This window comes from Vanessa cardui, chromosome 11, assembly GCF_905220365.1.
Source record: "Vanessa cardui chromosome 11, ilVanCard2.1, whole genome shotgun sequence".
NCBI lineage: Eukaryota > Metazoa > Arthropoda > Insecta > Lepidoptera > Nymphalidae > Vanessa > Vanessa cardui.
In genome coordinates, this window is record NC_061133.1 from 8011673 (window position 1) to 8037635 (window position 25963).

Here is a 25963-nt window from a genome sequence, read left to right on the forward strand (position 1 = left end):
CAGAACATTTTTGATTTACAGGTGGTTAGAAAGCGTTATATAATAGAAGGTAAATAAAACTTTAACAATATTCAATAAAATAATATATTGGATGCGGGTATCGCGGATACGGGTGACGGCGCACAGCTTGGGTCGGGGCGATGACGGCGCTGCGGCCTTGGCCGTGATCGCGCGCTCGATATAGCGCCAACCGCCTCGATCCGCCTACCTACCTAACAAACTCCCTCCCCTACCCCCAACAGTTCTCACTCATACCTACGTACTAAATTTCTGATGCTCTCTGGCTATTTCCGTAATGATAAAGATAACCTAAGTAACCAATTTCTATTGAATACATTTATGACGAAATTCGTATACAGGAAATATACCAAACTAATAAAATTAATCAGCTAAGAATATTTAGAATTCATTCAAAAACAAACGTCAATTACGTTTGTATATATGTAGAAAAATGTTAGTGTATTCAGTAAAATCGGCTTTAAGTCGGTATTAATATACACAAAACCACTTAATAGGCAGACAACGTTGTTGAAACGAATCAGAATAAAACACCAAGGTCGAACAGCGAATGATATCATTTATGGCCTTTCTGTCCCTGAACTCTAGCGAGTGACGCACGAGGACTCAAATATCGCCGACCCTGAACTTATATAAAAATATAGCTTCGGTAATGTCAAACAGCACCCACGCTCAATACTTTACCAGGTCATAATAGTTTCATAGGAATTAATTTCTGTTAAGATTTGAAAATGTTATGATTAAAATTAAATACACAAATTTCATCACATATTTATTTCTCTCAAAATTTAGAATTCTTACAGTAAAGTAAATGATATTTAATAATTATTTTGCTTTTTTGCCCTTCTGCTTAGGGGGCCTTGCTTTATTTGCCTTGCCTTTCTTGCCACGACCTTTTGTTTTTTCCTTGGCCTTTTGCGCGCGTAAATCTTTTTTCATACGCGGATCGACTACCTTATACTGACCCTTTACTCCTGTGGGTCGTTTCATCCGCTTAGCTGTTGTATGCTTCTTGGCAACTACGTACGTAATCTTCTTTTTACCATCAGATTGGGCCTTTTTGTAGAGATGTCTTACCTGTTGCGCCTTTTCTCGTTCTGACATGTCTGCATTTTCCATAACAGCCTCAACCTTCTTCTTTGCGCGTTCCATTTTCTTAATCATACGTTTCTTCTTTCTCGCCTTGGCTTCAATCACTTTCTTTATCGGTCGTGCGTTAATGTCTTGCAATCTGTTCTTGTACTCCTCTGCATATTTCTGTAATAAATATATCGTATTTTAAAGAACATTTTGTATATAATGACTGTTTCATTGGATATATTAATTATTCATTAATACCAAATAAAAAACATTTTAGGATATAAATTTTCAGGCTTCTATTTTTAAAAGCAAATATTTTTTTACCTCAGGCACTGCTATTTCTTTATTCATATGTTTCTTTTCATCTTCAACGAACCAATCTGGTAAATTTTTATCATTAAAAGCATATCGATTCCAGGCATCATCAATTAGATCCCGCTTAAATTTCTTTGAAGTAGCCATCATTGTTCCTAAGGCCAGAGTTTCAGCATCCATTTTAAGTGTTTTCTTCAACCTTTTCAACTCTAAAATTAAATAAAAAAACATTAATTATGATCACATATCAAAATCGTATTAACACATGCTTTATTTTTAACTTTTAACTAATATTATATATAATAATTGATGAAATTAGACTTTTCTGAAAGTATTCACTATGTATTACTTTAAAAGTTTATTAATATTATACTGTACCAGGATCTTGCGACACAACTTCAAAACCATCTTTTTTACTGGTTTTTGCCCCAGTTTTTCCCACTGTAGGTGCAGCAGTCTCTTCAACATCATAATCACTATCAGATGACTCATCATCATCATCATCATCGTCATCATGTTTTCTTTTCGACCCGGACTTTACCTCCGTAGATGGTTCTGAACCACTATCTTTTACTTTCTTGCCTATAAAGTAATTTTCATAAACTAAATACATTTATAAATTTTATTAGGGATTAAGGATTCTCAAATGATTCTTAGTAAGCTGAACACAATTTTTATACAATTATAATGACCATAACAGTTACCTGATAAAATGTAACATGCATGTAACATTATGATATCCATGGATATTTCTATGCTTATGGTTTATAAGCACAATGAAAATATAACATTAAAATGGATTGCAAATTAACTTGTATAATAAATAATATAATATTATTTATTGCCCATACCTTTTTGTCTGTAGAACTCCGCCAACTTGTCTAAATCAACACCTTCATCATCTTCTTCATCAATATCTTTGAAACTATCCTTTTGGAACCAAAGTTCTGCTTTCATTGATCTCTTTGATACAGGGTCAGTATTATCAAGATCAGTGAGTAATGGATTATTTTTTGGAATTGATGGTGTGGTCTTTATCTTGCTGTTTTTTAATGTATTTAATTTTGTTATTTTATCTATTTTTTTAGATTCATTGTCCGAATCTGAGAACGCTAAAAAATATATTTTATTTTAAATTAGGATGTTGGAATATACCATAAAAATGTAAAATCAAAATTATTGGAATACTTGTCCCTAAGACGTGAATGTGACAAAACATTTTTTTTTTTTGTATTAGTGTTGGGAAGATAACTCTAATAGAAAGATGTAGTACGCCACAACTTAGATGTAGAATCGGCAAATTCAAAAAAACCGATTGCTGCCGATTTATATAACCAATAGAAATCCTATCACGCCATTCGACGCTATTTGCCGATATAGATTCTCGCGGCAGTTTATCCCGAGAGCGCAAGTGCATGTAATATGATATTACAAGTTAATATGTATGTGTAGAGACCATATTCACATAACAAATAAGTATTGATAATTTGGGAATTTTAACAATTTTGCCGATGCTACATCTAAGTTGTGTTGTACTATACTTATCGTTAAATTTATGTTACCTAAAGATTCTTTTGCTTCTTCATTGTCGGAATCCGATTCCATTTCTAATTCACTATCTGAATCTTTATAGTAAAGACCAGAAGAATCCAATTTCGATGACTCTACATCATATTTGACATATTTAGGTTTCATTTTCAATTCATCATCAGAATCTTCTTTCTCATCCACCACAATATCAGGTTGTTGATCAATGACCATTTTCAATTGCTGTAAGGGAGACAAAATTATAGAATAAAGGATATCTGTATCGTGAGAAAATAAGTTTTACATTCGATTTAATTGATTTTGTTTAATTTAATTGTGAATTATATATCTTTTTACATTTCAATGACTATACAATTTATTCCACTAATGTTTTATTTATGGCACTTTAGACTATGTGTACCTTATAACATTCCTGTTGACATACATATGCAGGGCCGTATTTAGGGGAGGGCAACCGGGGCAACTGCCCTGGGGCCTCCACATGAGTGGGGGCCGGCCTCCACATGAATGGGGGCCACATCAGTTTTCAACGAGTTAAAAATACCGAGATATAGTCAAATTTTAATAATGTTACTACTTAATATTTTAAAACTTACCGATACAAAGTAATTAAATAATAGCTTACTGATTGAAATAAAAAAAGTAATTAATATAATTATTAGGTTGTTCACGCTACTGTTTGTCTAGGGCCCCCACTGCTTTGTGGCCCGGGGTCCTCCAGACCTTTAAATCTGACTCTGTACATATGGGGTTTGAAATGTTGGCTGGTTGAACCTGTACTTTCATTGTACTAATACGAATTTAAATATAATATTTAATTTCATAACAGTGTATGTAATAATTACATTATTGGTAAATGTATTATTTTATTTCAGGGATCATATATATGTATATCATTTATTGCCTCCTAATATTAAAATTCCCTAGCAGGAATTACATCTTTATTAAAACTTTGTCTTACCGCACCATCCTTGATATCAGCAAGTGTAAACATGTCATGACTTTCCAAAATAGGGCCATCATCACCTTTCAATACCATCTTTAGATTCATTTTTTCAGCCAATTTTTGTCTTTGTTTATTTAACTGTTTCCTTTTCCGCTTAAGTTGCCTCTTTTCTTCTTCCTACATTATAAAAAATATATTATTATCTGATAATGAACTGTACAATTACTACTATTTTTCAGGTATAAAAAATTATATGTGCATTGAAAATATAGTTATTTTGTTTTTGACATGTAAGAGCTTTAATAAATTAAAAAAATATATATATAACCTGTAGTTCGTTGACTTCCGCATCAACTTCATCATTTTCATCTGCTACCTCTTCTTCAACAACTTTTTCTTCTTCCTTAGTTTCAGTTTTGTCCTTTAACATAATTATTGGATTTATGTTTTATTAATTTGAAAATATATTGTAGTTAATATTATAATATAACATAGTTTTACATAGTTTTCTTTTTACCATTATATATACATGTAATTTAATTATTTATTTATTTATTTATTTATTTATTTAAAAGACACACCATCGGCATACACACAATAAAATAGTAGTTAAGAAAAGAACATCAGACTTATTCTGTATGGTACACCATTGCAGGCGTGTACGACACTTGCTACAATAAGAATACAAAAATGAAAACAAACATAAATTAAACACAAATTTTAACGAAAATTACAGCTAACTAATCACACTAAAATAAACTTAATAAAATATAAAAAAAAAACATACAATTGAATTAAAAAAAACTAAATGAGATAAAATTTAAATTAGACTAAGACTAAATAACAGAAATAATTTTTTTCTTAAACTTAGGTAATGTATCGTGGAAGATGTCAACATCATTTGTAGTACCAATTTCATTGTAGGTATTTACTATACGGTTTATAGGTGAACATTTGCCAACATTTGTTCTAACTCTTCTCATTGAAAATGGTTTGGAAATAGGGAAACGGGGGTTAGTACGCGGCACAGATAGGCAAACTTCTGACAATATATCCGGTGCATCTAAAGATCCATGTAAGAGTTTATAAAGTAGCAATAAATCTAAATAATGACGACGACTTTCCAGTGATTTTAATTTAAAGTGAGATAGGCATATTTCATAGCTAGCACGATATGGACATTCCCTATCTTTAAACGCTAGAAAACGACAAAATTTGCGCTGTATTTTTTCCAATCTATTGATGTTTACTTTGTAACTGGGATTCCAAGCTGGGGTAGAATATTCAAGAAGACTCCGTATTAAAAAATTATAAACTGTTAAAATAGTTTGAGTATTTTTAAACTGTTTGCAATGGCGTTTTACGAAACCGAGCATTTTCCAGGATTTCTCAGAGATACTATTTATATGTTTATTAAACGTTAGTTTACTGTCCATAATAACTCCTAAATCTCGGACTTCGGAAACTTCGGTTAAAGATACACCATTTATTAAATAAATGGAAGAAATATGATTTCTTTTCTTGGTAAATTTTATATGGATACATTTATTCACATTTAAAATCATTTCATTATCTTTACACCAACTATTTACAGCGTCTAAATCACTTTGGAGTAGTTTAACATCATCAACACTTAATATTTGCTTATATATTTTCAGGTCATCAGCAAACATTAAACACTTGCTATGCAAAATTTTATCTGTAATATCATTTATGAATATTAGAAATAGAATAGGACCAAGATGGGAACCCTGCGGCACACCTGAACTGGCTACAAATGGACTAGAGCTAAAACCATTGACAATTACTTTTTGCACTCTATTATTAAGATAAGACTCAAACCATTTTAACAGAATGCCATGAATACCATAACTTTGTAATTTTGATTTTAAAATAATGTGATCTACCCTATCGAATGCGTTACTAAAGTCTGTATATATGGCGTCTACTTGTGTCCCATCATCTACATATTTTGAGATATCTGAAACATAACTAACAAGGTTGCTTACTGTCGACCTATTCCTACAGAACCCATGTTGTTTATTTGCTATCATTTTATTTACGAAGAGGGTGAGCTTGTCGCATATAACTTGTTCAAATATTTTTGAAAAATGATTTAAAATGGAAATTGGGCGATAATTACTGACTAAATTCCTATCCCCTTTCTTATAAATTGGTACTACATGCGCCTCTTTCCATTCGGTAGGAAAAGTACCAGTAATTAGGGATCTATCAAAAATTTGTTTTAATGGTAAGGTTAGATATTTATAAACTTGTTTTATGAAGTATTTATGTACTGGTAATATCTGAATGACTTGAATTAATTAATTTACTAAAAATTACTAACTTTAAATCAAATGTAGATCAAAGACTCAAAGGCTTTTTATAAAAGTAATAAGGAGTTCTTACATTACTCAGAAAAGTATTTTTCACAAAACAATATAAGTCCCTCTAGGTGCTGAGTATCGAAAACATGAAGAATATTTTCCCACTATAAATATATAAAGCATTATTCTAAAAATGTTAAGCTACCGAGGACTAAGTGTTGTAAAAGCCCAGATAAGCATATTATAGCCAGCAAAATATTGAATTTCTAAATATCTGTACAACAACATTTTTATAGAGATCCTTTGGGATCTGATGATAATATTAACTTTAAAAAAATGCACAAGTGACAAAGGCAGTCACATAATAAAAAAAAGGCCTTTTCATCCTCTTTTGTTTTAACAGATTTCTACCTAACTAAACCATACAACCTTTTGCTCAAAGGTAAGCATATGATGACTACTATAATATTTTTATATTTACCTCAGCAGTTTGTGATGTTTTCCACTCCTTAATATGTTTAAACCAGCTGAGTAATGCCTTAACATCCTTCCTTCCAAGAACTTTTATATCTTTACAGCATTCCTTTATTTCAGTTGTAGTTCTTGGATGATTTGCAATCTCTTCATCATCCAATATTATCTGAAAATAAAAAAAACAATAATTAAGAAAACATTGGATACATTAAGTATGATCACACCATTTGTAGAATAAATGTAGAAGTAAAATTACAACAATTGTTTTTATCACGGAATTAAGACTGGAACTACACAGTTTTATCCAGATTAAAGAAAATGTTGAGAAATGTACATGAAGAATTTTTTTGATATATATAATGAAGAAATATTTACTATAAATATACATATCTTTTTTCCTTGTTTATTTATTTTATTCCATGCATTAATTATCTTTAAAAACAGTTATATGGTTGAACTACGATAAGTCTCAATATATTATAACAGTCATCAAAAGAAACACAGATCTAGTACTGGCTATACTACATAGGCTAATTAAATTATAGCTTGTGTTAAGGGTAATCAGTTAATATACCTTTATCTTAATTTTCAATAACAAATCTAACATGAAAGAAGACTTAAATTTTAGAAAATTGACATATAGTAAGAAAACACAAATACCATTTTATTATGTAATTGCATAGTGATAGATAGTTTGATAAAAATTTGACAACTTTGTTGGTAACTGTTAATATTGATGGTTAAAGTTGTTTTAATAGAATTTTCATAGAAATAAAGCTCTACTAAATAATGAAAGGCAGATTTACCTCGGAACATCCTTGTAGCAAGTCAATTGGATCATCTTTATCTAAAAATTCAGAAACTGAAATACTATGAAAGGTTGTGTAATCATTTTCTTTATATCCTTCAGCTTTAGCCTTCTTCTGTTTTTCAGGATGTAATATACTGTTGTGTTTCTTCTTCATTATTTCCAAATCCTCAAATACATATTTAGGGTCCAACAATTTAGGATCAATACTATCCGGAGCAATGTAACCTTGGCAGACAACAAAAATTTCAGATGACTCGTTACGAGAGGCTTGAGGCTTTGTTGCATGGACTTTTTTAAAGAACTGCTTAAGAACCCAAAGTAGAGCATGGTAATCTTTAGATCTGAAAACTTTAGTCACAAACCAGCCACCACTTCTTAAAAAATGTGATGCCAATTTCATGGCACTTAAAGTGAGACATGCTTGCTGATAAGCATCATGGATCCAATTTAGACCAACATTGGGTGCACCGTCATGTAGAACAACATCAGCTTTCCATGTTTTTATTTCCTTCTTAATTGCAGTTTTGCATTTCTCAGTCGTGATATCTTCTGTGAGGCTTATGCAGCCAGGGACTTGTTTGATAGGAAATAAATCTACTCCGATTACTACACTGGATACAGGCATATTTTGATGTGCAACCTGCATCCAGCCACCGGGAGCTGCACATAAGTCTATGCATACTCTTGATTTTTGTAAAAACCCAAATTTTCGATTCAACTGAATAAGCTTGAAGGCAGCTCTAGAACGAAAACCTGAAAAAACATTACAATTTACAATGCACATTGTGATATTTCTACATTTATAGATTTAAAAAGTTTTCTTCTAGGCTAACCTGTTTCTTTTGCTAATTGATAATATTTATCCTTCCGCTGCTTTCCTACTTTAGTCTTTTTACCCATTTTGTACGATTTTAGTCTACGACAACGTTCTATTTAACATTATTCAGTATTCACCATGTTTCAAAACTATCATGTGTGTTTTGACAGTCTGAGGGTATGGTCAACACTCAACACTCATTGCTGACTTTTACAGGTTATATTTTTTTTTTTTTTTCGCAATATTTACACAGCCTAACAGCCTTTATTTTACATCCAATGCCAATTGTCAATTAACTATTTGTAGTTATCTAGATTTTAATTATTGTTTACTAAATTTAGTTAATTAATAAGCTATATTATGTTTCTATATAATTTTGTTAACTTAAAAAAATAATACAAAACACAAAAAAATGAATTGCATTTGGCCAATGGCCGTGATCACTTAACCCGTGTTACTTTACTATTGGTTAAAAAATGTGAAAATCGATTTCAAATAAAGATTTAAAAATACTGCATTAAATTCATATACATCATAATATTTTAAATAACTTTACATAAAACGGTAATTTTATAAACTAAGTAAAACTTTTTATTTGCTAAATTTAAAAAAAAAAAGAAAACTTGAAAGAATATTGCTAAAAATTACAAAATTTTAAAATTTCTGTATTTTTTGAATTATTGAATCGTGGGACAAGAATGTAATCTTGCAATAATCGATAACATAATTATTCTCGATTTTCAGTATTCTAAATGTTACTAGTTCAATAATGTACAATTTATTAATTACCTACCTCCTTGCGGAAGTCACAACTCTCAAGTCGTGGATGTGATATATAATATAACAGCGTACTATAGTGTCAGCCATTTGTTCTATAAACCATTTCTAAATTGATTGCATCATACGATATTAAATTTACTTATTGCTCAGTTTTTCTTGTGAATTGTGTTAGATTCAAAGTTTAAGCTTTTTAATTGTTTTTAATTATTGTAGTCCAAATAAAAGTTATTGCTCTAGTTTGGTCAGATCAGTTTTCACCATGACTCCAAATATTCAATCTTTTATCAACAGCTTTCAGAACCGATTGTAAGTACTTTATTTTCATTGTTTTTGATTATTGTATGACGATCTATCTTACATAAAAAAGGCTTAGTTCACAATGCTAATGAAAGATAATTCTAGAACATGTACGTCATTATATTTATAAAGTACAAATAACAAGATAACAACCATCTTAAGTTGTTTTAAAATATAATAAAAACTATAAATTTAAATCAACTAATATGTTTTATAACATTGTAAATCATTTGATGTATATAATCGAAATTTAATTTCGCTCGAAATTATGCCTTGTCATGACTGCTTCGTAAATAAAACTCTAGTAAATAAAGTTTGTCTATAATGAAACTGTATTATAAGTATTGTAATTTATAATAACAATTAAAACTTATAGAGAACCTCCGGTTCGTCAACATCTCAAAAATGTGTATGGAACACTCATGATGACTTGTGGAGCAGCTTCAGCTGGAGTATATGTTGATATGTTCACAAGATTCCAAGCAGGACTGCTTTCAGCGATTGTCGGTGCAGGTCTAATGTTGATGTTAATTGCTACTCCAGATAATGGGAAGAACACAAAGTTAAGACTTGGCTACTTATTAGGATTTGGTTTAACTTCAGGTACAAACTAAACTTTAATGTTCATATAAAAATGAGTAAATAATGATATGTATGATATGAATGCTAAAAACCTCAATTTATTAATTATTTTCCAGGTATGAGCATGGGGCCTCTTTTGGATTATGTTAGCTTTGTTGATCCATCTATAATTGTGACAGCTCTTCTTGGCACAACAATAGTGTTTGTGTGCTTCTCCATTGCTGCTATGCTTGCCGATCGAGGCAGCTGGTTGTTCCTAGGTGGCACACTCATGACATTACTTAGTTCCATGTCCCTAATGACACTTGTTAATATTTTCATGCAGTCTCAATTTCTTTACCAAGTAAGTTACAATTAATATTATGAAGAAAAAAAAATAACTGAAATCAATTATTTTATATGATGAATCAATTATTTTATAAAATGTAGGTTGACGAAATAAGGTAACATGCTTGTAACTATTTCAGGCTCATCTATACCTGGGATTAATGCTGATGTGCGGTTTTGTTCTGTTTGACACTCAACTCATCATTGAGAAGCGTAGAATGGGTAATAAGGACTTTGTGCAACATGCTCTGGAACTGTTCATTGATTTCATTGGAATGCTCAGGAGACTTCTTATTATCTTAACACAAAAAGTAAGTTTTAAATTAAATCAAGGTAATTTAAAAAAGTCCTTTGTTATAAAACTATTTTTAATTTTTACTTCCTTATAATATTATTATTTTTCTATTTTTATTTACTAATATAGTAACAGATATCTATGTAATTAATAACTTTTTCAAATTAAATCTATTTTGTATTTATTTCAGGAGGAACAAAACCGTCGCCGCAAACGTGATTAAATATTTCATTATTTAGAATTAAGATGTTTAAATTACACTGTATCTTGTAACATTTTCTTGTATTTATTTTTGTTATGGGTTCAGAACTTTATAAATTTCATAAAATGAAATAAATTAAAACATATTATATTTGTTTTATTTAGATTTATAATAAACCTTTAAAAACTTAAGTGTAAGAATATGTATATAAAATAATATATTATATAGGTATTAAGGTATAGTTATTCCAGTTGCAGTATATCATTCTAATTTAATAATTACTTGTGACATACTTATTAATTAATTTAAAAGAAAATGGGTGCATTTTCAGAATATTAACGAAGAGGTAAGGATATTATGTTAGGTCAGATTAATTCGGTTTGTGTTGTTTATTAAATTGGTTTTTCTTATAATTCTTGTTCATTCATAAAGAATAAAATAAAATAATGTAGCATTGTTAGCTTTTGCAAATAGGCTATTTGACAATGCGAAAAATTTAGTGTCAATTATTGTAATCAATATATATTATGAGTTTAAAAATGGTAAGTTGAAAATAATAATACAACAAATAATATAAAATAGATTTAAAAAACCAATCAAATAGCCTATTGTGTCAAACGTATACTATGTCGGTGTGGTTAATGGTTGCCTTCCTTCCCCTTTTCTCACTTGAGAACGTATTTACGACGAATAATTTAGTAAAATTGAGACAAAAAAAAATATACTTTTGAATAAACCTTCAATATTTAAGGTGTATAATGCATTTATATTTAATTTTTTCAAACTATAACAGATGAGCCAATGACGAGTAAATTAAAACCATATCTTTGGTTGAGAGCTTGATTATCCTATGATATTCACTATGGATTTGCGAAACAAATTTGAACGTCAGCGAAACTGTTGTCGAAATTTTGAAAGTAAAATGGAACTAGAAATAATTAGTAAAGTGTAACAGTGTTGTACTATTATAAATAAAGATATATTAAACATAAACTCTTAGTAGAGCACAATTGCACAATATACCTGAGTTATTAGCAAATCGCATAAAATACGTAAATCGAAGGTTTGTTTACCTTTTTTCCTACTTCCATTGGAATAGGCTATAGACCCTTATGTTACACCTGCAAAATTAAAATGGGTAGTAGTTGGTAAAAAAAATATTGTTTCTGGAATAGGGTGATTAATGCCGAGAAATGAAATAACCAAATTCTTGCGTATTATATATTTTAAAAAAATAATAAATATATATAAAGTAAATAAGGCACAGTTATAATTGATTTAAATAAGATTGTATATCGTAGCGATTAGACTAAATATTAAACATATTAGACGGTCCTATTTTCTTAATTTATTTCGATAATATTTGATAGAACATTGTACTCATTCATGCAGTTATTATGAGCCGACTTCATGCAACAATCAATGTCATCATAAAAAAGTTCTTATCAGATTGACCATTTTTTTTTTGTATCTATTAAAGATTTATTCATACTATAGTCATATTTTTACATCCTTCTGTTAATTTTACTCATTGTAATCTGGTTTAAATCATTCAACTGAATTTTAAGCTACTTAGTCCCACTGAATATTAAATAAATAAATATTTATCTATCTTTTGGTACTTGTGTTCAAAATATACTCCGAATAAAGAATTATTAAAAAATATTTTGTTTTGTATTGCTCGAAAAATAAACAATTTATGGTACGTTTACAACCGAAACCTAACTTTCAAAATTAGCATATAAATAAAGCTATAAAACAATTAAATTAAGTATGTCAGCTTTCAAAACTGAAAAATATCCTTTTTACATCGTTGTGCGTTTAACAATCATTTTTAACTTATTTGAATATTCTACTGTTAGCTTCTGTCTTCGTTACTAGGATGAATTTTACTTTTTTCGTATAAAAATAATTTTCTTGCTCTATTTATTTCATCGGTAACCAAAGTATTTATAAAGTTTTTCATACTTATTTCATTATCATGTTCTCGCGTTATATTTTCTCTATTTACCCCAGTTTCTGAATTAACAATTGCATTCGATTTTAGTTTGTCCTGATTTATTATATAAAGTCGTCTTATGTTGATTCTACAAGACTTACAACAAACTGATTTAGTGTGAGAGTTTCTCATTATATATTCGTATGTAGATACGCCTAAAATTGAGATATAAATGTGAAAACATAATAAATGCAACAAGGCACAAGCTATCGCTAAGGCTATTGTACAAAACGTGACAAGAAATATTAAAAAATATATAGAACTCTTACAATATTTTTTAGTCACATAATTGTAATCTTCTAATTCTGAACAGTTAATAAAAGTTTGAGCCGCAGAACTTAATTTCTGAGGACTGACAAGGAAAAAATATATATCTATTAAACACAATATCACAGTAAACAGAGTAATTAATAAAGCTGAAACGACGCATAAAATGAATACGGTATAATTTCTTCGACCAACACAGTTGTTTAACCATTTACAGTGATGATCAAATTGATACACGCATTTATTGCATATCCCGCAATGTTTTGTTTTCCTGTCTGTAGTATTAATATTACAGAGATGACATCTTCCATTTTCAATAACATGGGCATGAATTGTACGATCAAACTCTGGGAGTATATATATGTCTCGTTTTCTTAAATCGTCTTCTCCTGGATCCACTAAAGAAGCGGCAAAATGGGCAATCACATAAACTGCGTATATAAAACTATAAATAATGAGTGACGCAAACTTTAAATCTTCAAATTGTGTCGGAGTAAGTAAGAAGAAATTAACTAAAGCAGAGATCACGCAAACTATCCACCCAACAATTTGTTGATAATTTAGAGGAAGTTGAAATCCATTTGTCCTCCTTTGAGGGCTCCGTTTTAGGTGCAGCGAACAACATTTATGCATTTAGATATAAATCCAATAATAAGTATGGTTACCTTAACCACTGAGGCAAACAAATAAATCAAACAGCACAAGGTACGGCTAGATACAATGCGCGCGCAACATTGAAATTATCCAACCTAAGCAAGGTTGGTTAATTTCATGGTTTCTTCATCGACTATCTCATATGTATATCTATATAAATAAAATATAAATCAATAAAAAAAAAAACAATATTAAACAAGGATAATTATATCGTCGGCTTACTCGTGACAATAATAGTTCCTCATTTTATAAAATAATGATAGATAGGTATTCATTTATTTTATATACAATATACCTAATTAATTTAATTCAAATGGTATTCGACATTTATTTAATTTAGACATTCATTATTATTCAAGTAAACTGCATCTTTGAATGGTCAATATTTTACCTATACAATCGTTTCGAAATGTAGCCTCCAGCGAGAAAAACGGAACTGACATAGATGCTCTTTCAAATAAGTAATAAGATTTATATTGATGTTAGTATTAGTGTTCATAATTATTTGTTTACTGGATAAACGCCTGAGGCGTCCTAATCCAAAATTATTCTCTACAGGGGATTACAAGTTTTTTATTATCTTATACTAATAATAATAAACTAAATGAAAATAAGACACCACACTCCAACGGAATAAATACGTTCAGTGACGTCACTCCTGTTATAACTACTTATTTGAGGTTATAGTTGTAAAAAATGGGACATTAAAACTAAAATTAATTGCGTTTTTCGAATTAAAATGGAAGTTGGGTTTATCAAAGCAGACTCCAGATTCCTCTTTTCAGTTTTAAACCTCTTTTAACTCACTTTTGCATCAGAAGGTCCAATCAAAAACCATTTATTTGAAAACTTAATTGAAGTAAATCAACAAATTGGCACAAAACATACGTCTACGAAGCTTTTTTTTCAGAGTATCGATAGTCCGTTTTAAAATTTTTCAAAAAATGTATCTCAAAGGTCTAGGAAAAATCCATAATTATGAAAGCCAGTGAGGACATTTACGATCATAGAGGTAGTGACAGACAGCAGTGACGTCATACAAAATATAGATCCGTTTTTGCGCGAAAATTGAAATTGAAATTTTGAAACCGCGTTTTTTGCAGTAAATTAAGTTATTTAAATACAAAAATAAAAATATTGCATCTTCTCTATTTACCTCGTGGTCAACGTTGAAGGCAAAAATTTTGAAGAAACCCACTTGTACTTTTACTAAAACGTGATACATTAGTACAATATAACTAAACTAACCAAACCAAATTTTTTCTCAAAAGAAAGAAGAAAAAGAGCTTGCTTTACTGTGTATACTTACACATTTTAACATATTTTCATAATTATTTCTTGATCATATGATTACAAAATAGTTATGTGATCGTTGAAATGACTGAACTAAACCATTCAAAGTATATATTTTAGAACTAATCATGCATATAGGTACTTAGTTAAAAATAATTGAAACTAAATCTCATATATTTACACCAATCGCTTATAGAAATATACAACGAAACGAAATATAGCCAAGAAACGATCTTAATATAATTACGTTATTATATGCAGAAAACATTACATATGTTTTTCGTTGGTGGTTACAGTAAAAAAAAACAATAATTTTGTAAACCCATGACTTTATTTTAAAATACCCTTGTCAATTTTTGTTTAAAATATTAATTTTGGTCAATAATTATATTGACCAATGAAACATTAGTTCTTGATCATAAATGCTGTTAAAAAGACAATTTATAATAAATTGATTGACATGCAATGTTTTAGTAAACAGATATGTTATTAACGCGCAAAAAGTGAAGAAGTTATTAGAATATAATTGTTGACATGTTAATTATTTGTTTACTTTGGACCATTTCCAAGATGATATTATTATGGTAAAGATTAGAAAACATTGATTAATGGGAACTCTATTTAACTTAATAAAAATTGTACTAAAGTATTTTACATATTGCGTAAAATTATAAAAAAAACATTTATTTGGAAATATTAACGAATTTTGTTTAATGTCACAATGGTTGCTAGAGTAATGGCGCTGACTCTATTGCAGTCTCACAATCTCTTAATTGCTTTAAGACTACTAAATGAATTCACATTTAACTCTTACATTAGAAAGTACTACAATATTTTTACTTTAAAATTTTTTGATAAAAGATTGTATACAATAGAATCGGCACCAACATTAACTTAAATGTACTTTTAGTTAAATGTAAACTTAAATACACTATGCCATTCTTTAACATACTTCTTGATCTTTCTGTAAAGCAAATTTTTTTGCCATCTCACGTCGCGTATGTACCAATATTCTATGCCCTTTGCAATCTAAGTCTTCTTCATAACATTTGTTTTTACAACATTTCTTACACAACTGATAAACACATTTGCCTCCCTGAAAATTCAAGAAAATCAAAATATATTATCTTTGGCTTTTTACTAACTATTTTATATTTATTATTGAAATGTTATTAAGTTGTGCAATTTGAGTAATATTTGTAAATAATTGAAAAATAATTAAATAGTAATATTAATGTCTAGAATAAAAAGAATATTACGAGAGGATTAGGGCAAGTATTATTGAAACAAATTTCTCCGTTTCTTCTATTATGTTGCTCAAGATCAGGTTTCACTGGCCTTCTCATTATTTTTCTCAATTTTTTCATCTTTTTCCTGGAAATCTTTTCGTCTTCTATGTCATTGCTTGCTCTTTTCTCACCATTATTATTGTTCTAAAACACGAAAAATAAATTTTGTATATAAATAATAGAGCACAAACTAACAAACTAATTTATATTTTTTCAACAATATTTGACTATGTAAATATTTGGATTTGCAATTGTCAAATGTCTTTGTTGATTTTACAGGGCACAAAATGTAGATGTGGATGCTACGACAATCAAATCTTCATGTAAAGATGAAAGTTAAAGAAAATATCTGATTTACTGTTATTATTAATCATAGTGCTTTTATTGCAAAATGCTCCATTCAACACCCAGAAACAATAATAAAAGAGTAGACACTAATCACTTCATGGAAATATGCTATTCATATATTTAATAACCTTTTTGGGCTAGAATGATGACTAACAAAGTGTAAAGGAAATGATTGGTCATGGCCCCTGTTATAAGGCACAAAGAAGTCTGCTGAACAATGCAAAAGCAAATAATATCTTTTTATACATAAATATATCTTCAGATCCCTTAATTAATAGAATGAAATTCAAAAAATTTATGACTATAAAATATTTATTCGCATTTTTTCCTTTTATCTACATTCTTGCATTAATTTCTCTTAAAATGAAAACAAATATAACAAAATAAACATTACATATGTATTCCATAAATATAATCTATTTCTGAATGTGTATATGCCAACAACTCTATATTTATAACTTTGCTGATTGAACTAGTTTATTGTGTTGTTATCTTTTTTCACATTACCTACAAGTTGGAAGCGTTTAAAACAATTACCTGTTTACTACTAAGCCTCTCCATCTTTTGAGTATGTTCCTCGGGTGATATTCTTACATACGGTTGACATATCCAAGGAGGCAAGATTAAATCAAATGCAATCCTCGTTATTCCCTCATCATTATCAAAATTTAATTCACCTTGATGATATAGTAAATATTTATCTCTTATTTTAGTACAAACATTTTTAAAATCTTCTAAATTTTGTGCAGTAGCCAGTAATTGTCTTTCTTCATTATTTTCTTCAAATGTAAAACTATAAGAATAGAATACCTCAATTATATTTTGTTGGTATTGATCAACTCTCTATTGACATATGTTGTACTTACATTTTATGAAATATTTTGAACAAATGACCTCTAATAAAAGATGTAGGGCATGGGTATTTCTCTACTAAATCCAAATACTCAAATGCCATTTCCCATGTAACTGGATTGACTCCTTGAAAAATTGCAGGATTTGTAAGATTACCTTCAGCACTCATAATGCCATCAACATGCGTGTAATCCAAGCATCTTTGGGCATCTTGTAAACATTGTATATTACCATTTGCAAACATGGGTATGGATATAGCTTCCCTAAAATAAATTTTCTTTTTTATCATATCACTGATATGGAGACAGGGAAAACAGTAGAGCCCTGATTATTAAAGATTAATTCTGTCCGAAGTAATGAAGAATATAACATACTTTCTGTTATCTATATATTTATCTTAACATAATACCATATATTATGCATACTATGTTAATCTGTCTATAACTTATTGTCTTTGCTATTATTATGTTATTATTTTTCATAATTTTATATAAGCAATGTATTGAGAAATTGATATTTACATATAGATGTTAAATTAAATTTAAAAATATTTTTCAAATTTAAATTTTTCTCAGAAAATACACATTTTGTTTTTATGATGCAACTTAATTTTTTTTAAAGTCGATTAGTTTCAAACATTCAATGATATGGTATACTTTCATTATTCCTATTGTTCTTTAAATTAGGGATATTTTATATTTATAAGAAAATCAAAGCTCTAAATTAATCAAACATATTTGACGATTTTAGTGCACAAACCAACCTAATAGCTTTAATATGCTGCCAACTGGCTATACCTGTCAAAGGGCCTTTTTGCTCTCTTGTTCTTCCATGTACTGTCAATAATTTGCAACCAGCTTCTTGTAACATTAATGCATATTTTACAGATTTTTCAATACTCTCAAATATTCTCACCTTACACGTAATTGGAATGGAAACAGCTTTAGACATTTCTGAAACTGCAACATAAACATTGCTCTATAAGATTGTTTTTCAACGATGCACCTGTAATTTTAAATAGCTTATTAAGGTAAAGACAGGATTACCAATTTGATGTAAGAGCTGCCAATCATCTTGTAGAAAGGAACCATATCTGCCACGTTTTGCAATAGATTGTGGACAACCAAGATTGATATCAATAGCATCGCAATCTTTTTCCACGAATTTTGCAGCAGTTGCCATTATTTCTGGATTATTACCACAGAACTGTTAAAACAAGGATACAGGTATTGCAAATAAACATTGTAGCGAATATAGCTAAAAGATTTTGTAAATACCTGAACGATTAAAGGGCGATCTTCGGGACAAGTAGTAAAATTTTCTTTTCTATACTTTGGGTCTTTTGTAAATACATTGCTGTGAAGCATAGGAGTATAGCATAATGTTGCACTATGTCTTCTACATAATAATCTCCAGGCCAATTCACTAGCGTCGACCATAGGCGCAACCACATAACGTGGACGCCCTATATTATCAAACCACTCTGAAGCCATTTCACTTTTATCTAAAAATATGGTAAATAGTAATGGTAAATACTCAAATAACCTTAAAAAGTTCAAATGACACAAGTGACACCAGTCACCAGTGGTGACTGCTTGATCTGTCAGACCACAGATTACTGTCAAAGAGTTCTAAGTCAGTGTCGTAAGTTTTGTATATTTATCATTTACATTGATACACTTACCATATCTTACCTATGTAATAATTATTTAATATACTAAATTTTTTTAACCGTATGCAGTGCACGGCTGATCTAAGATATTAAGATAAATTAAAATTAAGTACGTTATATCGTGGCCGTGTGTAGCAGCCATTAATAACAGCAATAATGTAGTTTTAAGACTCTGTGAACTTTATTTTATTGGATTAAAATTTGACATTTTTAAATTTTATTTATATCAAATGAAAATTTAAAAAGTTTTATTTTAGTTGTTGACTTGTAACTTTTTCACCTTTAATGTATAAAATATATAAAAAATTGCTTTAAATATATAATATAAGCATTTTACTCGTATTATCGTAGAAGTTGTAAAATTGTTGTAAACATTTGTAAGATTTATTAAAAAATTTTAAGGTTAAGAGTTAGGCAGTTAGTAGTTTAAAACTAGAAGACAACATCATTTACGAGCTCTAATAAAATGGCACATGATATCATGGTGAATTTAATCTCATAATTCATAAATTTAGACAAATTATTACTTAGTAATACTCATATGTAATTTATGTTTATGTTAATTTCAGAGTCAATTCTATGCTTGCTTAAATTTACCATTTCAAGAAAAACTAATGGAGCTTACTAGACTTATTGATCAGACTGGCCCAAATAAGGATTTACAAGCTTTATTTCCTCAACTTATAAATAATATATTTGCGCCTCTTCATAATGGCTGGGGATTACGACAAATTACTTTTGAAGCTAATAGATATGAATTTGAAGCTCTACTAAGTTTTCTAGAACCGCAAGGACCCATGTTTCGTTTGTGTTATAAATTATTATATGATCCTCAGTTGAAGTATAATCTTCCATTAAACACTTTACCAGTAAGTATAAAAGTATCAAACATTCTTGTTTTCAATAAGTCTTCTTTTATCTATGCTGTCAATTATGTTTTCAGCTGGACTTGCAGATGACTCTTGAAAGAGGGAGATGTCCCCAATTTTATGCAGATATGCTTACAATGGATTCTAATTCACTGAATATTGTTGCTCTAGCATTGAGTATCCTTTAAAACCACTCTACATAGTGTTTGGTTAGGCTGCACACATTCATGGTTAGAAGGTGTGAGAAGACTATCTATTATGGTAGTCCAAATATAGTAAATATATATGATTGTCCAAAACATGACCATCATTGGTCAGATGCCTGAATTAAAGCACTAATGCCTGCTTAGTAAGCCATTTTAATATGTGAAAAAAATTTACAAAAGCTATAAAGCATCTTAGTTATTTCTTTAATAAAAATAAATGTGTTATATATTTAGTATTTACTGTGTTAACTGCTTATGTTTGATATCAATATAATTTCTTACAACAATATATTCAGATCCCTTCGATTATTACATATTCAATTTTGCACTATATTTAATAAACAATAATCAAAATAAAAGCTCTTGGGACAATTGGAATAGTGTATATTTTGCATTAGCTTGTGATTATTTGATGCACTTTCTTCCATCTGACCCTAATGTTTCTGTTTTGCCACACATTCCACATTATACTGGTAAGGTTCCGATGGCTGCACCACTGCAAACAGCAAACAGGTATTTACAAAATGCAAATACCTATTTATTAAACTACTGTATCTTCTTGATAATTGTTGAATTAATTTAAAACAAGAAAAATTACAGTATTATTGTTACCCTTCTGTAAAATTTAATAAGTACAATTAGTCAATAAGATATCCCTGTAATTTTTTTTCAGACCATTGTGTTCACCATCATTGTTAGTGTTGCCAGATCTGTCTGGTATAAGTAATCAGCATAATTCACCACAGACACAATCAAGGAATGAAGTATGGAGATCAGAAACAGTTTTGCAGATATTTATCGATTTGTGGATGAGTGTAGAACCATTTAATAATAGGAGTATTGAGGTAACTTGTAAATAATTGTATCATAAATTCAACTTTAAGTGGCAAAATTGTGTTTTTTATGAATTGATTCTAAATTTTTAGATGTATCAGAGGACCTATAATAATGTGAGCTCAAGCCCAGAAAGAGTTAGGATTGTTCGAGTATTAGTGAAACATATACATTCATTTTCTGCAAAGTATAACTCTGATCCTGCAATTAGGTCTTCAACTCTTCGTAAATATGCAAGACAAATCATGTGTTCACGGGCATATCATTATGTAAAACATTTAGTTATGACTTGGCCCCTAGATGCATCTTTCAGACTAGTAATGGAATTGTGGCTGAGCCTAATACAACCATGGAGATACACAGATAATTCTATAACGCAAGACAGGTACATTATCCATTGTTTTTATTATAAAAATTATGCTGCTAAGTCTATCCTAAGTTTATATAGAAGATATAATTATTCCAACTTTATTTCAAATTTTTAATAAAAATGTTTATAGTTAATAAACATTAAGTAACAAATATATTAAGTTGATATTTTTATGCTAAAAGTAATTAACATCTAATGTCTTCTTCATGAAGATTTCCTAGTACTCAAAGAAACCAAGAAGAAACAAATACTTCTTTAGATGCCAGTTTCACACAATTCATTGCCGAAAATTTTCCATCTTACACATGTATTCTTCAAATGATTCTGCCGAGATTTACAAGATTGGATCTGTCAAGTTATAAAAATGCTGTCATGTTATTTCGTGTGGGAAAGGTAATTATTTATATCCATGTGCTATTGTTCTCTAATATCAGTTATAGTAACAAATATTTGCAGCAACAAAATAAAAAAGAGGGGAATTTATAATGTGACTAGCAGCTTCATTATTAGAAAATTGTAAAATATAAATTGATCATATGTAATTACATATTTTGTTCAAATTTTTTTGTAAATATTATTCCTCTGTTAAAATCTGGTGGTTAAAAATGGGCCCATAGTGTCAGTATCTTTGGGACTATTTATCAAAAAATATCATATAAAACAATTTTCAATTATTGTGTTTTCTAGGTCTTTTCCCAGCAACATCTTGTTCCTATACTGATGAATTTGGAGAAAGCTATTACTGATAGTGTATCTGGATTACAAAGCCCAGATAACAGTGGTGTCAATCTTGATCAAAGGTAACATTGTTATACAACATTAATAATTAATACAACATTTTTTTTCTGAATAATAAACATAAATATCTCTATTCAACCAGTTACACTTACAATGGCGTTGCTTTATCCAAATGGGTGGCCATAGCAAAACAATCTATCTCAGAATTGAACATGGCAGCAACTTTCGAATATGACCCAATATGGAGTGAAAATAAAAATAATTTTATGCTGGAATTTGTCAAAAGGATTTTGTCTGCAAAACATACAGCTGATAAAAATTTAGAGAATTATTTAAATAAATTGAATCAACAAAATCAAGGTTAGTGTAAAATGTATTAACTGTTATTTTTCATTTATTTCTTTTTTACTGCTTTGAATTTATTACAATGGTTGTATGAAATTTTACAAAATGCACCTTTAGTCATTTTAGATAATTTTTACTTACTATAGCATAATGATATAAACATATATAGATCAATTACAGGATCTCTTATCTGATATTGGTATAAATTATATTCAAACAATTAAACTTTACAATATCTACATTTCTTACAACATTTCTTAGTTTCAGAATTATGTTAGGATTTATAATAGAAATATAATATATTTACAGGTTTTTGGAGTTCCATGAAACAATGGCTGATGATGGGGAATACTGAAGAAGAAACAGCATTGTTGGAAGAATATAAAAAAGTTCCTAACTATTTGACCAGTTGCATCCATTACTTTACAAATATTTTTGGAGTAAGCACACCTTTTTATATTATATGTGACTCGCTGGTGCCCAATAACCCGATACCGAGCATACCCTGGTACATCAGAAAACCTACTATAAATCAGCAATCCTCCGTCACTTGGGCAGGCGTCACGGGATAGCTTTCGCACGGCTACCGTGACGGGAGTAACACAACCAGTATAAATAGATTACAGACATTTTATTTAAAAATAATATAAATTGCTACACATACTTGTTTTATGCAAAGCAAAAATATCAGATAAATATTGTATATGCCTCTTTAGTCTAGTTAGCTTAGTTAACTTTCGAAAAATTTGGACAGCCTGAAATGTGGAAGATGGCAGTACCTCAAAAAACTGTTGAAATTAGTCAGGTGGAAATTGTCATAGTTACAAAATCATGTACTTTTTTCAGGTTAGTGAGAACATGTTACTGCCACTAGAAACTGAATTGCTGGACAATTCTATTGAGCATTCTTCCTTTGCAAATTCAACAAACAACTTTACTCTTTCTATCGCTCAAAAAGTAAGTTAAAGATTATAAAATAGAAAAAAAGAAATCTTGTTTCAATATATATAATTTTATGTAATGTTTAACTAAAATTTTAGCTTCGAAACACACCAACCGGTGTTCAGTACATGGGCGATCCAGATCTCACGCCGATAATGTCTTTTGAAAATACAATTTTAGTAAGAATGTTGTACCAAATAGCTTCCAGACTTAATGATATGGTGAGTGTTTTGATAGCTATTCAAATTAAATAAAATCATGTAATTGCGTATGTTCAAATAATATTAATAAATAATTATGCAGCCTAACGTCCGTGTCCTTTTATGAGAAAAATTAAATTCAAGATTGTCACGTCTCAAATTCTCAATTTAAAGGGGACGAACAATGATTAATAATATATAATATATAATTATATTATATATTATTAATCATTATTAATAATTATAAAATATAATTTCCTTATTATGCTTTGGTCCTTTTTTGTAGTAAACAGATATGTTATTAACGTGCAAAAAGTGAAGACTAGAAAACGTCCTAATTGGGACGTTTGCCTATAGTCGTTTTACGTAGTAATACGTTATAATACATCATAATTACGTAGTAATATAGTTTTGTGTAATTAAACATCTAGTTATCCCTTTTCTTATTGTTTTTATCAAGCTATCCTTTTTACTTTTAACGAAATGTAAAAATAAACTAAAATAAACGGTTCCCGGCGCGGTAAACTTATTTCTGTTGTTTAGTACGGATATAACATATCTGTTTATTAGAATATCATTGGGGACGAAAATGTTTCTTATATAAGAACGTTACAGACAAATTATCCGAAACGCGTTGCATTTTGTCATATGAATTTGGTATTATTTAGAAATTACATACGCATTACTAAAAAATCTTATTAGATACTCTCGTTAGTATAGATAAAATAGTAGACGAGACGAAAATATGTCTGTGATTTATTTACTACAATACATATATTTTTTTCAGTATGGAGAAGAATTTTCAATGTTATGGAGACGAAATGATTTTTGGGGATATGTATCTCGTGAAATACTACAGAAACCTATCACAATACACACATATGTTAAGGATGCAAGCTACCACCAGAATATTGTTAATCAAGAGCTACCTCCAAGGTTGTCCCTGCGACGTCTCGGATCACATATGTTTGTTGTGTGGATAAGCTTAGGTTATGTTTTATTCAGGCTATTTTCATATAGTGGTATTATGTATGTTTTTTTCCTTATTATGCTTTGGTCCTTTTTTGTATTATGTCGAGCATCTTTAAAGATATTGAGAATCATAAAAGATTAATATAATAAGAATAATAAATCAATTTTTAATTTTTCAATTTTGTATTATTTTATAGATTGATTTATAAGTTTTTCAGTGAAATTGTGACTGAAAAACTTTAAAATTAAATTCCCTACATAATTTAGTGTCATCTTACACGCAATCTGACAAATATCTCATGAGTTAGGATGACTTGTTTAAGTATTACTTGTATAAAAACCTATTACAAATATATATTTCACACTAAAATAAGTAGGCGGACAAAATTATGCCATGTAAAAATTAAAAACGTAACTGTCCCGAATAAATGGTTTAATTAATTACCACTATCACTTGGAAGATATAAGGATTCTATTAATACACTATATAGCCAAATCTGTTCTATCATTAAAATAATATAGTTGAGAAACTGAAACTGAAAAAGAAACTGAATTATTTGGACATTCTAATAAAAAAATAGTTAAGTATTATATGTCGCAGCCAACTGATTAAATCTGCCCGTTAATTAAGCAGCTAGCCGCTTAATTAAACTCCGGCTCCTAGTTAAAAGGCTAGCCAGCTTGTAAAATGAATTGTCGTCACGAACGTCCAATCACCCGGCTGATTGAATGGTTAGCCCGTTGGTTTAGTCCAGCGGTCGGCAAAACGCGGCCCGCGGGCCGCATGCGGCCCGTGAATATCTTCCTTGCGGCCCGTGAATATCTTCCTTGCGGCTCATCTCAAATACAACCTCAGATATCACACTAAAATTTGTGTAAAGTCGGTTTCGTATTTAGGTCGTTTGTAGCTTTCAAACATATAAACACAATGTAAGTATTATGTGTACGAATTAAAGTCTGTATCTTTTAACAATTTTCAATAGAATTTTTATTTTTTTCTATGGAATATGACTAATTAACACTAATTATATTGGGCTTGTAAGGTTAATATCATAACTGCGGCCCGCCTATTTATTTTGCCATTTTGTGGCCCTTGCCTACCAAAAGATTGCCGACCGCTGGTTTAGTCTAACGTTAAGTCAGGCGGGTGATTTGAATTTAGTACTTTTATTTTTCACCTGCAGCGCTACTGTCAACAAAAACAATATGACGGAACAATACGACCTTGCAGTTCAAGTTACATTATTTTATATATTATTGTTAGGGTGACCATGAATGACAATCAATAAATGTC

General features: G+C 29.5%; 5 protein-coding genes across 6 annotated transcripts; 2 read left to right on the plus strand and 3 right to left on the minus strand.

Moving 5' to 3' along the window:
- Positions 1 to 777: 777 nt before the first annotated feature.
- On the minus strand, positions 778 to 8523 carry LOC124533511 (pre-rRNA 2'-O-ribose RNA methyltransferase FTSJ3). The gene is made up of 10 exons (XM_047108848.1): positions 8353 to 8523; positions 7515 to 8272; positions 6716 to 6874; positions 4236 to 4328; positions 3923 to 4084; positions 2976 to 3183; positions 2265 to 2525; positions 1792 to 1995; positions 1423 to 1622; positions 778 to 1275 (listed from the first exon to the last, which is right to left on the minus strand). Exons 1-10 carry the CDS (start codon positions 8417 to 8419, stop codon positions 844 to 846), a joined length of 2544 nt encoding a protein of 847 aa, XP_046964804.1. The 5' UTR covers positions 8420 to 8523; the 3' UTR covers positions 778 to 843.
- Positions 8524 to 9117: 594 nt separating this feature from the next.
- On the plus strand, positions 9118 to 10967 carry LOC124533758 (probable Bax inhibitor 1). The gene is made up of 5 exons (XM_047109241.1): positions 9118 to 9422; positions 9790 to 10016; positions 10112 to 10338; positions 10463 to 10633; positions 10808 to 10967. Exons 1-5 carry the CDS (start codon positions 9376 to 9378, stop codon positions 10838 to 10840), a joined length of 705 nt encoding a protein of 234 aa, XP_046965197.1. The 5' UTR covers positions 9118 to 9375; the 3' UTR covers positions 10841 to 10967.
- An 879-nt stretch (positions 10968 to 11846) lies between these two features.
- Positions 11847 to 13868, minus strand: LOC124533920 (palmitoyltransferase ZDHHC11-like). Its single transcript, XM_047109508.1, has one exon. It carries the CDS (start codon positions 13716 to 13718, stop codon positions 12678 to 12680), a length of 1041 nt encoding a protein of 346 aa, XP_046965464.1. The 5' UTR covers positions 13719 to 13868; the 3' UTR covers positions 11847 to 12677.
- Positions 13869 to 15954: 2086 nt separating this feature from the next.
- On the minus strand, positions 15955 to 19118 carry LOC124533759 (tRNA-dihydrouridine(16/17) synthase [NAD(P)(+)]-like). 2 transcript variants are annotated; one of them, XM_047109242.1, is made up of 7 exons: positions 18799 to 19118; positions 18568 to 18727; positions 18285 to 18480; positions 17536 to 17784; positions 17207 to 17462; positions 16292 to 16465; positions 15955 to 16128 (listed from the first exon to the last, which is right to left on the minus strand). In XM_047109242.1, exons 1-7 carry the CDS (start codon positions 19012 to 19014, stop codon positions 15976 to 15978), a joined length of 1404 nt encoding a protein of 467 aa, XP_046965198.1. In that variant the 5' UTR covers positions 19015 to 19118; the 3' UTR covers positions 15955 to 15975. The 2 variants fall into 2 exon arrangements, with proteins under 2 accessions (XP_046965198.1, XP_046965199.1); XM_047109243.1 differs by having other exon boundaries at positions 15961 to 16128; positions 18568 to 18708; positions 18799 to 19060.
- A 280-nt stretch (positions 19119 to 19398) lies between these two features.
- Positions 19399 to 24848, plus strand: LOC124533674 (sphingomyelin phosphodiesterase 4). Its single transcript, XM_047109094.1, has 13 exons — positions 19399 to 19677; positions 19763 to 20062; positions 20137 to 20239; positions 20565 to 20781; positions 20942 to 21113; positions 21195 to 21487; positions 21685 to 21865; positions 22160 to 22272; positions 22353 to 22570; positions 22865 to 22995; positions 23402 to 23512; positions 23596 to 23718; positions 24485 to 24848. Exons 1-13 carry the CDS (start codon positions 19660 to 19662, stop codon positions 24809 to 24811), a joined length of 2307 nt encoding a protein of 768 aa, XP_046965050.1. The 5' UTR covers positions 19399 to 19659; the 3' UTR covers positions 24812 to 24848.
- Positions 24849 to 25963: the final 1115 nt, after the last annotated feature.

Bases quoted from the DNA above. Each gene is read 5' to 3' on its own strand.
- LOC124533511 (XM_047108848.1), bottom strand. From the start codon at position 8,419: ATGGGTAAAAAGACTAAAGTAGGAAAGCAGCGGAAGGATAAATATTAT. The intron at 6,875-7,514 runs GTAAATCTGCCT...TTTTATTTTCAG, and splicing joins TGCTACAAGGATGTTCCGAG to ATAATATTGGATGATGAAGA. The intron at 1,623-1,791 runs GTACAGTATAAT...ATTTAATTTTAG, and splicing joins AGTTGTGTCGCAAGATCCTG to AGTTGAAAAGGTTGAAGAAA.
- LOC124533758 (XM_047109241.1), top strand. From the start codon at position 9,376: ATGACTCCAAATATTCAATCTTTTATCAACAGCTTTCAGAACCGATT. The intron at 9,423-9,789 runs GTAAGTACTTTA...TAAAACTTATAG, and splicing joins AACAGCTTTCAGAACCGATT to AGAACCTCCGGTTCGTCAAC. The intron at 10,339-10,462 runs GTAAGTTACAAT...TAACTATTTCAG, and splicing joins AGTCTCAATTTCTTTACCAA to GCTCATCTATACCTGGGATT.
- LOC124533920 (XM_047109508.1), bottom strand. From the start codon at position 13,718: ATGCATAAATGTTGTTCGCTGCACCTAAAACGGAGCCCTCAAAGGAGG.
- LOC124533759 (XM_047109242.1), bottom strand. From the start codon at position 19,014: ATGGCTTCAGAGTGGTTTGATAATATAGGGCGTCCACGTTATGTGGTT. The intron at 16,466-17,206 runs GTAATTGTTTTA...TTCGTGTTTTAG, and splicing joins AGAGGCTTAGTAGTAAACAG to AACAATAATAATGGTGAGAA. The intron at 16,129-16,291 runs GTAATATTCTTT...TTGAATTTTCAG, and splicing joins ATACTTGCCCTAATCCTCTC to GGAGGCAAATGTGTTTATCA.
- LOC124533674 (XM_047109094.1), top strand. The intron at 21,866-22,159 runs GTAATTATTTAT...TGTGTTTTCTAG, and splicing joins TGTTATTTCGTGTGGGAAAG to GTCTTTTCCCAGCAACATCT. The intron at 22,273-22,352 runs GTAACATTGTTA...CTATTCAACCAG, and splicing joins GGTGTCAATCTTGATCAAAG to TTACACTTACAATGGCGTTG.